The 12,007-nt window shown below is 41.7% G+C and overlaps 2 protein-coding genes across 3 annotated transcripts; both read left to right on the forward strand.

The window, feature by feature from the left end:
• Positions 1–4,588: 4,588 nt before the first annotated feature.
• Positions 4,589–5,356, forward strand: LOC129767072 (uncharacterized protein K02A2.6-like). The gene has a single exon (XM_055767691.1). The coding sequence runs from the start codon at positions 4,589–4,591 to the stop codon at positions 5,354–5,356; it is 768 nt and encodes a 255-aa protein (XP_055623666.1).
• Positions 5,357–8,319: 2,963 nt separating this feature from the next.
• LOC129768216 (eukaryotic translation initiation factor 3 subunit J) lies at positions 8,320–10,457 on the forward strand. Of its 2 annotated transcripts, XM_055769707.1 has the most exons (7): positions 8,323–8,421; positions 8,484–8,522; positions 8,683–8,774; positions 9,100–9,210; positions 9,273–9,573; positions 9,642–9,781; positions 9,848–10,457. In XM_055769707.1, the coding sequence occupies exons 2-7, from the start codon at positions 8,507–8,509 to the stop codon at positions 9,908–9,910; spliced, it is 723 nt and encodes a 240-aa protein (XP_055625682.1). In that variant the 5' UTR covers positions 8,323–8,421; positions 8,484–8,506; the 3' UTR covers positions 9,911–10,457. The 2 variants fall into 2 exon arrangements, with proteins under 2 accessions (XP_055625681.1, XP_055625682.1); XM_055769706.1 differs by having other exon boundaries at positions 8,320–8,522.
• The last annotated feature ends 1,550 nt before the right edge of the window (positions 10,458–12,007 follow it).

Consider the following 12,007-nt stretch of genomic DNA (forward strand, 5'->3'; position numbering starts at 1 on the left):
ATTATTATCTCACAACATACACACCGACACTGAGAGCCTTCGAAACATCAACTTCATAACGGTAAAATAATGAAACTTCGTTTGTTTCTACGTGGGGAGTGAAAATGGCACATGGAAATATCGCTTTTATCCGTCTTTTTCGACGTCATTTTACAAATATTCACTTCACGTTATCGCATTAGCCTTATATTCAGCGGGAGGTCTACAAAAATGTACGTTTTTAATTGATAAATTACTTCCTGAAAATAGCATTTTTACATGGATGCGGTGGGCAATCAAAGATAAACACAACGACTGACGTCACTATTTGCGAAATAGTTATGGCAGCGCATGCTATGTCGCTCGAAACTCGACCATCTTCTTTACCTTTTTTCCAGGATATTGGTTTGATTCATATATAGTGATCCCCGATTTTTGAAATTAATCGTTCATCAGCTAATCGAATACTTTTCAGCAGTTTGTTATTCGATACGATTAATTACCCCAAATAATCGATTAATCGAATAATCGTCACACTGAGAGAAATAATTACTGATATTTCTCATTTGCTAGAAAGCTATCTGGAATCAAAAAAGGGTTCATACGGCCTGAAAATCAATTATTATCTTTCTTCTTCTTCTTCTTCTTCTTCAATGGCACTAACGTTCCTAGAGGAACTTCGCCGTCTCAGCGTAGTATAACTTGCGTCATTTTTTATTAGTACTTAGTTGAGATTTCTATGCCAAATAACACGCCTTGAATGCACTCTGAATGGCAAGCTCTAGAACACGCGTGATCACAGTGCAAGTCGGAGGAAATTTCTTTGACGAAAAATTCCCCCGACCAGAACGGGAATCGAACCCGAACACCCGGCATGTTAGTTATGACGCTAACCACTCGGCCACGGGAGCACGATTATTATCTTTTACGCTCCCCAAAACTCGTAAACGAAACTCAATTCGCGTTAACGGCATTGAGATAATGATTGATTTTCAGGATGAAATTGCAGCGGCCGTACGTTCTTCTTCTCTGGATTTGGATCGATTAATCGACGTAAATTATTCGTTCGCTTCGATTATTGGTTGCGCAGTATTCGTTCGATTAATAATCGATTTCGGTAGGAAGTATTCGATTAATCGATTAATCGAACGATTATCGGGGATCACTATTCATATACAAGCACATGTACATTTACATATACGAGGCGTCCCACTTTACTCTTAGTGTAGAGAAAAATAAATGCTGCCGTTTCACCAGTGACGATTATTTTGTTTTTGAGCTACTTTTCACTTAAACGGAAAAATGAATGTGCCAATTGGCGATCTAACGCAAAACGTAAACGATCGGTGAGACATCTGGATTTTGTTTTTGAACTAAGAAAATGATGCTAATGTAACCTAAAACTCAAAAACAAATCACGTATATTTTACTTCCGGGCTTTCCAAGGTAGTTCTCACATGCAGGAATCGTGCATTTTTCTACTTGTGTTTGATTGTGCTCTCGAATTTCCTTCTTTAATTCAACCATTATCAACATTTTTATAGTTTTCACTACTGAAAGAGGTAAATAAATAACATGTTGTATATAAAATTGCGCAGAATTAAATTTCTTACAAACTCATCGCAATCAAATAATCTTTTATGATTATAAGATTGTAATTTATGGAAAGAACTACAAACCTTCCATAAGCTCAAATGGCAAAATTTAAAACCATCATCACTTTCACCGCAGCGCCGCCTAGGTGTAGATTTGTACGTTAGATCGCCAATTGCAAACTGCGCGCTTTACAGATGTTAGGTATGACAAAAAAAACAAGGTTACTAATGGTATGAAGTAACATATACGAATCCTTGGTAAGAACGTTCATTGCGTCTCACACCACTTTTACGCGATTTTGGTAATATTTACAAAAAATATGTATATTTTACCAATGTTTTGGCTACTAAAGATTTGGTAGCTGCTTTTACTAAACTATTTCTCCAGTGTAGACGAAGCTGTTGCTAATGTGTCAGTCGCGCCCAATTTTTCGATCGAACCGTTTGACAAAGAGAAAGGCAAGTAGACGAGATGGGTGAAGCGCTTAGGAGAAGGTATCGAATGTTTAATGTACCGGAAAATCGTCAGAAGGACTACCTCTTAAGACGCGTCCATATTACGCCAATCGGCCTTGGCCGCCCGGTAAAGCCGGCTAAATGTGGACGTACCGCCCGGGCTTGCCGACGTGCCGAAAACCGACTCGAATCAAACCGAACCCAACCCGAAACAAGTGGGTCCGGTTCGAGATAGTCGAACCAAAACAAAACGACGTAAATTAGCGTTGACGACATAGTGCTTCGTGTGTTCGTGACGGCTTCGTGCATCCGATGGGGCGTCCACATTACATAACGAACCGAATTTGCCGCCTGGTACAGGCCGATCGGCATCATTCGGCATAAAGTGGACGCGCCTTTACACTACATGGGGATCACGACGTACGATTTGCAATGCGACCATATTGGCCCAGTCGAGCCTGAGACGAAAACTTATGCCGAGATTGTTTCTACGTTGGGCACATTTTTTGAGCCAGAACCACCCGAGATGGTTGAGGTATGGAAGTTCCGCACCCGGAAGCAAAAGGAAGGAGAAATTGTTAAGGATTTCGTGACAGAGCTGCAACGTGCTGCGAAGTTTTGCAAATTCGGTGACTACCTGAGGAAGGAACTACGAAATCAGTTGGTATTCGGGCTGCGGTCGAAACGGATTCGGTCGAGACTTATTGGGGAAAAGGACCTGACGTTCGAGAAGGCGTTGGAAGTAGCGCTCTCAATGGAAGCATCGGGAGAGGGTGCAGAGATTTTCGAGAAGCGATCACACGAGGTAAACTACACGGAGAAACGACCATTGAAGGTAAATAGCACTACTAAGAAGAAATGTTATCGTTGTGGAAATTATTTGCAGTTTCTGTAAGAAGGCAGGGCATCTGCAGCGGGTATGCCTTAAGTTTGAATCGCAGGGAGAACATTTGGAGAGTAAAGATAACAGAAAAATGAAAACGAAAAAGAAAATGCATGCTAATTTGATAAATCAGGGAAATAGTAGTGATGGTTATAGGGAAGAAGAAGAGGAGTCAGGAGCAGATGAAGTTCTTACTCTCGAAATTTGCAAAGTTGATGAGTCAAAGTCATTGTCGAAAGCTATTCTACCGTTGAATGTAAACGAAAGAGTAATCAAATTCGAAGGTGATTGTGGGTCTCCCGTTTCGCTTATGGTGGTACCTGTTATGAAGTCAGTGGATCGAGTGCGTTTGTGCGGAGACTACAAGGTAACGGTGAACAAATGCCTCTTGGTTGACGAACATCCTTTGCCGACTATCGATGAGTTGTTTTCGAACATGGCCGGTGGTCAGAAATTTACGAAGTTAGACCTGGCGCAGGCTTACTTACAAATGGAAGTTCGCGGAGAAGACCGTGAAATATTGACCTTGAACACACATCTTGGCCCCTACCAACCATCACGCCTAATGTACGCTGTGTCATCTGCGCCAGCGATTTTTCAACGTGAGATTTCGCAGCTGCCTGGGGACATCCCCGGAGTATCAGTATTCCTGGACGACATCAAGGTGACTGGTGTGGATGACGAAGCCCACTTGTAACGGCTGAAAACAGTTCTGCAACGATTGGACGAGCACGGCATGCGATTGAACGTGGAGAAATGGGAATTCTTTGCGGACTGCATTGAATACTGCGGGTTCGTTATGATTAGAGTTATTAATATTATGGCCGATTCATGAAGAATTTGAGCGCACGAATCTATCCAATCAACAACCTGCTGAAGGAGAACGTTCCATTTCAATGGAATGAAGATTGTGAAAAGGTGTTTCTGTGGGCTAGGAAAGAGATGCAATCCGACAGATTTTTAGTACACTACGACCCAAAACTTCCGCTCGTTTTGGTAACCGATGCTTCACCATATGGTGTTGGCGCAGTGCTGAGCCACCTGTATCCGGATGGAACAGAAAGGCCAATTCATTGTGCGTCTCAAACATTGGATAAATCGCAACAAAATTACATTCAAGCTGATAAAGAGGCGTGTGCAATTATATTTGGGGTTAAAAAGTTTTACCAATACATCTATGGGCCGCAAATTCATTCTTGTAACTAACAAGGGCGTTGCACAAATTTTGGCGCCTCGCAAAGGACTTCCAGCCCTGAGTGCTTTACGGATGCAATATTACGCTGTTTTTCTCTAGTCATTCGATAATGAAATAAGGTTTCGGTCTTCGAAGGAAAATGCAAATGCGGATGGAATGTCACGATTACCGATCCACGATGAAAATAACCAGCGCCTTTTTGAAGAAGTGGATCTCATTGAAGTGAATCAAATCGAAATGTTGCCTGTTACAGCAGAAGAATTGGCGGAATGCACTAAGCAGGATTCTCATGTAATAATATTGCTACAAAGTCTGAAAGTTGGTAGAAAAGTTGAAGGACGAGACAGATTTGGAATCGACCAGAGCGAGTTCTCGATCCAGAAAGGTTGCCTAATGAGAGGCATACGAGTTTACATTCCACCTAATCGGTGACGACGAGTATTGGAAGAATTGCACACAGGACATTTTGGTGTATCCAGAATGAAATCATTGACCCGATCGTATTGCTGGTGGGAAACCATTGACCGTGACATAGAAGAACTGTCAAGGGACTGCTGTGAGTGTGCCAGAGTACGGAAAAACCCCGTGGAAGTGGCGCCGCATTGCTGGGAACGAGCTTCGCAGCCGTTCCAGCGAATCGATATCGACTTTGCTGGGCCGTTTCTAGGATTATACTTTTTTGTGATTGTAGATTCATATACGAAGTGGCCAGAGGTTAAGATAATTCCCGATATGACAACAGATACCACCATCGACCGTCTGCGAGAGTACTTCGTAACTTATGGAGTTCCGTCAATTGTCGTCAGTGATCGAGGAGTTCAATTTACTTCAGATCAATTCCAAGCATTCCTAAAACGAAACAACATCATGCACAAAATGAGAGCACCTTATCACCCAGCTACAAATGGCCAGGCTGAGTGGTTCGTTCAGACCTTTAAGGATAAACTGAAGGCTTTGAAATGCGAACGAAAAGCCGTACAGTTTGAACTCTACAAAATCTTGATGGCATACCGAAGAACAGCACAACTGGAAAGTCATCATCAGTCACCAGTAACAACTGGAAAGTCTCCATCTATGCTAGTGTTTGGGAGACAGATGAAGTCCAGGCTCGATTTATTGGTTCCTGTTAACGCCCAGGAGAATTCATCCCGCGAGGAAGGAGGGAATGTACGACGTTTTGCGATCAACGAGAGAATTGCTGCGCGAGATTTCTTGGGATCTGCAATGGCAGTTCGGGACAGTAACTGAACGATTTGGTAAGCTCCACTATATGATCGAGTTAGACGACGGCAGAATCTGGAAGCGACATGTGGACCAGATGAGACCAGGTCCCAAGAAACAGAATAACGAAAACGATTCCTGGATGGAGTTTTTCGATAGACCACGCAGTGATACAGTGTCTTATCGCCCTAGCCAGTCGGTTGTTGAAAACAATGGCTCTGTTATCCGTCAGCAAACAACGAATCTTCAGACGTCGAGCGTACCACCAACACCAATTTCAGTTAATCCTATGGCACATTCAAATCAGGTTATCGAAAGGGTTCAGAGCGAAACGCGGCCAGGGACTGAATATATAGACAGGCCCGCACAAGACAAAAACGAAACACTCCGTAGATCATCTAGAATTAGGAAGCCACCAAAACGTCTTGATTTGTAATGATCAATGTAACTACCAATTCATTCGTTCATGTTAGGGCATAATTCTACTAGAGGGGGAAAGCTGTTGAGATTTAACGCATAATGCACAATACCATTTTCACAACCAGTCTACCAGCATTGATTGTCATTGATGTACAAGAAGAGAGCAAACGAAATAAACTGTCACTAAAGGCTGAGTATCGAACAAGTAATTGGCCTGGAACAGAGTGTCTGTTCTCTATTCACTGGATACTTCAACTAGAGCGCTGACTGGCATCGTCTAAATCAGACTTAAGGCTCAGGTTACTTTGGATCGGAGGACCAATTCGAACGAAGCAAAGGGGAAGCAATGTAACCACACCAATACAACTCAATGTGGTTGTTTACTTTCACTATTACATACAATTCGTACGACCTCTTTTCTGCATCCAGTGTCACCGCCGCCTAAGTTGTAAGCAAACGAATAAGTAACACGTGTTTTACTTTGTTCATCACCAATCCGGAATTTCTACTGCGAAGTATTTGGTTATAGCACTGATGCACTAGTCAATCCAGACTACCTTTACATAAACTTACCCTGGTGTTCCTGTGCCTTTGAAAGCAGGGGTACGACTAAAACGTCAAATCCCTCATATTGCCAGTGTACCCAATATTGCTGCGGTTTACTGACATTTTGGTTCAATCAATTACTGTTGTGTACAACTCGGTGCGGTTATATAGTTGAATAGTGGCTAACTTTAAACTCCATGTTAAATGTGAACACCTCCATGTGAAACCGGAATATGAAAATCGCTCATGCAGTTAGAATAAAGCAGCGCATTTTTCGATTTCAATCCTCGTAAATGATATGTTGATAGACAAATGACGCCATATTGATTTTGATTTTGGGTAGCCTATATTCAATTGATGTCTAACCCCTGTTTGAAAGGTGCACAGAAAGCAAGCCCATGAGAAATGTACTATCAGGTGAGCCAGTACGTGAAAACCACTCTGCGGTCATGTAGCTACGAATTCTCGAATACCACCCAAATTATAGGGAAATACAATATTTCAGATGTTTGTGATTAATTTCCCTCTCCCTCTCGCTCAGGTAAACATCCCCTCTTCCTTTTTCCACCATTCTGTCTTTATATATCGCCCCTCTAATCGGCTTACTGTCCTAACAGTTGCACCATGTATCATAGAATCGTCTTGCATCCGTTTATAATAATATAATAATGGCAGCTAGTGAAGCTGTCGAAAGCCGCTGAATGTGTTTTACACCAAGCATACACCCGCTGCGGCTCATCATTCCAAAATCCGCGCGGGAGAGACGTCTAGTGTGTTTCTATCCTAAGGTCGCCAGCGATCACTAGAAAACCTTGTTACCTTGTTATTATGGGTTGTGTACGGAAATTGATTCATGTCGAGGTTGCGTTACTTTCTGTGTATTAGAAATAGGAAATTGCGTTACGTAGGGGGGAGGGGGTCCAGAATCCGGATTTTAGCGTTACGTAATTTGTGCACGACGCCATATTTCTGAAGTTTAGACATTCTAGAATATACCATAGAATTTTTTTCTAGAAAAAAGTAGTTTTTGATTGACATGGATGTGGTAGGCGATTGATTATAAACACAAATATCGACGTCATGATTTGAAATATAGTTAGAAGTGGTGCACACACCTAACTTAACGTTAGAAATCCGAATTTTGGATCCCGTCCCCCCTTGGGTAGCGCGATTCCTATCTCTAAGGCTAGGTGCAAATTAAGAAGCGTATGGAGACACGAAACTACCATTAAGACTCATACGTGCCAAAATGTAGCGTGGTGGAGCGCATAGTGTGTCGCAGTCTGGTGTAAATAACGCGCCATTCGCATACAATGTCTGATTCACACAGAGTTTCGTGACATATTCATTTACTAACACAATCACTCAACCGGTACAACCATACAGTGCCACACTCACGGCGCTATATGATTGTTCACCAGCACAAACACCACAACCGGCATGACCAGCACAAGAAACTGTGGTTCAGCCACGGCGTCACGCGAATCGTGTCTCACGAGCGCTCCACCATCTCGCGTCATCTGGCCAATTTGCGCAGCTCTATCTGTTATCATTAGCTACAAAAACAGGCATTATATAGCGCTACACGCGTCTCAATTTGCGCCTGCCCAATACTGGTCATGGTGCTCATACACTGTTTGGCCGAAGCCAAATATTTGTCTCTTTTTGACAGATAAAATTTGATCAACGTGTACTGATCATATATATTCGACACAAAATACGATAAGCAAATATTCGGTTATTGGAAGCCTAAAATATTTTTTCAGTCTGTTTGTCAAAACTGTGGGTACATGGTTAGGTTACCTTAAGCATTTCAGTTTAATTTTTCCCATGTACGATGTTCGACATTGTTTGTCACTGTTGATAATTCAAGGGTGGCAAAAAAATCACAAACTCCACTATCATGATCACCATTATTTCCTGCTCGAGAGGTTTCACTGTGCCCTTGAAAGTGTATAACAAGACGACGGTATAATGGCACAACGGTGTAATGCGACAACCCCACTTCCACCAGATATGTTACCGAGAGCTGTCAAATCGAGTAGACACGAGAAACGCTTGAGGGTACGTAAAATGATAATAAGAAAAAATTACCTCGACGACACTTTCGCTCTTTGTGGCACCAGGTAATCGCTAGGAAATACTTTAAATAACACGTAGGAAACTCGTCTCAAATATTCTTAAACAGTGTTACAAACAGACTAGTCGGCCATGGAGGAAGATTGGGGTAAGTATTCTCGCCAGAAGCATCGTTTGCGACTGGGAGCCTTTCCATAAGGAAGAAAATGCAGCACGTAAAATGTGACTCGTGTCCTCGAAACCAGTTCGACACGAAGTTGGTTGGGCTCAATAATATTAAATATGTTAAAATTCTTGTCCTCTTTCAGAGCAACTCAGCGAGCAGGAAAAGATAGTCATTCCGGCCAAAAAAGCAATCGCCAACAAATGGGACGGTGAAGATGAGGAGGACGACGTTAAAGTATGTTCCACACGTTTCTCGTAATCTTTTTTTCCCCTTGTGATTTTTGTTGTTGGAAAAATTTGAGTGTTGCCAAGTTTGCTCTGTTGTTGTTTGGTTATTTCGTAGTGCACTCGAACTATTAACAGATGAAATCACCAGCACTATTTTTTTTAGCGCAGGTCTGTGTATTAAATTATGATTGAAATGAACCTTACAGCTTTTGGGAATTAGGCTTTGCTATTGAAAAAAAATAAGTGAAGCAGGTGATTTCAGTATCTAATGAACCAACATGCACTCATCATGTGTGTTGTTATTTAGTTATTTACTTTATTGCTACTTACAGGATAGCTGGGAGGACGAAGATGAGGTCGAGGAGAAGAAAGATGAAGAGAAGGTAGACATCGTAAAACCCAAGCCGAAGAAAACCTTGCAGCAAAAAATATTGGAAAAGGAGGTAAACAGTTCGAACCATGATTTGATGAATGTTTCTTAAAAATCATTTTCATTCGCCGATAGATGTTGAAACAACAGGCACTGGAGCAAAGTGAGCTTGAGAAAGAAGAAAATCTAACTCCTGAACAGAAACTGGCTGAGAAGCTTCGGATCCAAAAACTTCAGGAGGAATCTGATCTGAAAAATGCCTTGGACACATTTGGGGTTACAGAAGTTGCAGGCGGAATCGACGGAATGCATCCAACGAATATGGAAGAATTCACTGAATTTTCCGATGCCATTTGCAAGAAGCTCTCAAATTACAAAAGTCACGCCGATTATCCGAATTTCCTGGAAGATCTAGTAACAAAACTATTCGCTAGCTGTCAGTTATACAAGTTTGGTTTTTTGGTATTCAATCGATTGAATTTTTGTTTTGTTTCTTTTTTTCAGTACCATCCCATAATATTAGAAAAGTGAAAGGAACACTAGATAATTTATATCTTGAGAAGCAAAAGATAGAAAAGGGAGATAAACCCAAAAAGAGTAAAGGTGGCAAAGTGAAGGCCAAGCTACGATTTGAAGGAGATAATGTAAGTGTTTTCCGTGTGATCTCTATGGAATTATCTCGTCGTCACATTCTAAATTTCCTTTTCCAGACTAAGCTTGACGAATACGCCACAAAATACGATGATTTCGACGATTACGATGACTTCATGTAACATTCGCAACATTACTCTCAGATTAGCAAACAGGAAGTGTTCACCGTTGCGTTTAGAATTGGAATTCTCGTCCCGATGGAAAATGGTGAAGTTAAACACATATTCGGGAACACGATGCAGGAATTTACTATTTACACAACCAATCAAAAACGAAAACGTTGCTGTTATTCTTTTGCAATATTTCTGACCTAGCCCTCCTCGATTGGTACTCCGATTTTAGCATCTATGTTTTTTTCATTTAATAATATAGCAAAACTTATAATTTCTTTTTAAAAAATGAGAATGTATTGAATGTAGCAAACAATCAATTTAGAAATCCACCAAATCGCTTAAATTTTCCGGCTTTGTCCGGTAAACAGTTGTTTTCACCGAATGTTTGTCTGTATAGCAGTTCGATTTGTTCATCGTGGTGGAATAGAAACTATAAATTTATCGATTATCGTTGCGGAACACGGCAACGATGTTTTATTAGCGGTATATACATCTGGGAAGACGATGCTTGTAATGTAAATAAGACATGAATAAAAATGAATTCCATCACAAAAAATGGTAGCATTATTTCTCTTAATTTTCATGTTAATACTGTAATCACATTTGTAGCCACAAGTATAACAAATCTGATAACACTGAAGAAAAAAATGCAAACACAGATAATCTTCAACGTGGAATATCAAAAATTATTCCTGGGAGTTTTCATGCCCCATCTACATACAATAAGAGCCATCAACTAGATCGTGGCAACAATGGAAACATTGGGCCTAATTATGTAAATCGGATCGAGAATTCGATACAATCACTGTCACTATCACTATCACTTCATATTTTGCAAATCGAGATAGTCTGACTGAGTCGCAATTTTCATATATTTAAGCGGCGCGATGAAGCGGAGCTTCAAAGAAGCAGCAGAAGGAAACTTGTGTCCTCACCGCACTCCCCAGGTATCCTGTTTTGTCCATGTGCAATGTGATGTCCCCTTAGTTTAAGTGAAATTAATGTACAAATAAATGTAGATCGTGTGAGTCGTTGTCCACTCAAAATCGGGAAGATTGTCGATTTGTAATGTTTATTAGAAGTAAAAGTCGTTAATATAAATGTGATCCTGTAATTGTTCATTAGGGTTTCACGTTATCTGGTTCGAGGTTAATTTATGGATATTTGTTGCTGTTCTGAGCATTTTGTTTCCCAGATGGCCGTGCCAGTCTAGTGGCTTGTTCGTTGAATATTTCCGGTGATGAGAAAACCCTGTTGAGGTTTTCTGTGCTTTTTATGGTGATTCCTAGTCGTTTTGATGGTTTTCTCAGAGTACCCTACGGGTGTTTTCTAGAAGTCTTCGCTGGCTGGAATTTGTACAGCTCGATCGTTCCCCGATCCTTATAAGAGGATACAATTTAGGCCTTCGTGTCAGGCCTTTAGCTGGTCAATCGAACATGACGACTGGTCCTCGGAAGAGGTGGTGCTTTAGCCAATCGCTTAAGTGGGGACGGGTGGGAAACCTAAGCCTTCAGCCTTCTTCGAGCTGATCGTAGGTTCCGGGTTGTCTTTCGAAACCCGGTCCACTACACTGTAGGATTCGCCATGACCCATGTCCCTGATTAATTCGCCGTCATGGACTCCGTAGCCTCCGCACTCGGTGAGTGAGTTTTTTGTAGATGGACACAGCGGACGTTGTTCTCTCCGACGATGATAGCTGACGTCTCTCTCATTCCACCACAACTCTCCTCCTCCCGTCTTAATCACATTTGTCCGTCGCAATGGGGTTTCCCAAATATCAGTAATATCAAATATCGTAGTGATTTATCTGGTTATGGGTCACCCGGCTCAGGGGGTTCTTGTACTGTAGCCTCCACTGATGCTAGCGCTCAGTACTCTCTGTGTCTGTTGCTCCTCTCGTCGATTTTTGTTTGGGAAAGCTATTATTGCGTACAATTGCTCTATGTCTCGCTTTAATCCCGTTTTGGTCAAGCCTCCCGAAGAACTCTGGATACGCTTCCTCGAACATTGTAAGTATTCGTAGCTCTTCGGGTTGAGCCCGGTTGGTGACCCGCTCTTGCAAATCGCATCCGGCCGCTCGCTCTTACACCCGTTCCAGCTCAAGCC

This window comes from Toxorhynchites rutilus, chromosome 2 (assembly GCF_029784135.1).
Source record: "Toxorhynchites rutilus septentrionalis strain SRP chromosome 2, ASM2978413v1, whole genome shotgun sequence".
Classification (NCBI taxonomy): Eukaryota; Metazoa; Arthropoda; class Insecta; order Diptera; family Culicidae; genus Toxorhynchites; species Toxorhynchites rutilus.

Excerpts from the sequence above, each read along its gene's own strand:
- LOC129767072 (XM_055767691.1), top strand. The coding sequence starts at position 4,589 with ATGAAATCATTGACCCGATCGTATTGCTGGTGGGAAACCATTGACCGT.
- LOC129768216 (XM_055769706.1), top strand. Across the intron at positions 9,574-9,641 it reads AACAAAACTATTCGCTAGCT|TACCATCCCATAATATTAGA; the intron begins GTCAGTTATACA and ends TCTTTTTTTCAG. Across the intron at positions 9,782-9,847 it reads TACGATTTGAAGGAGATAAT|ACTAAGCTTGACGAATACGC; the intron begins GTAAGTGTTTTC and ends TTCCTTTTCCAG.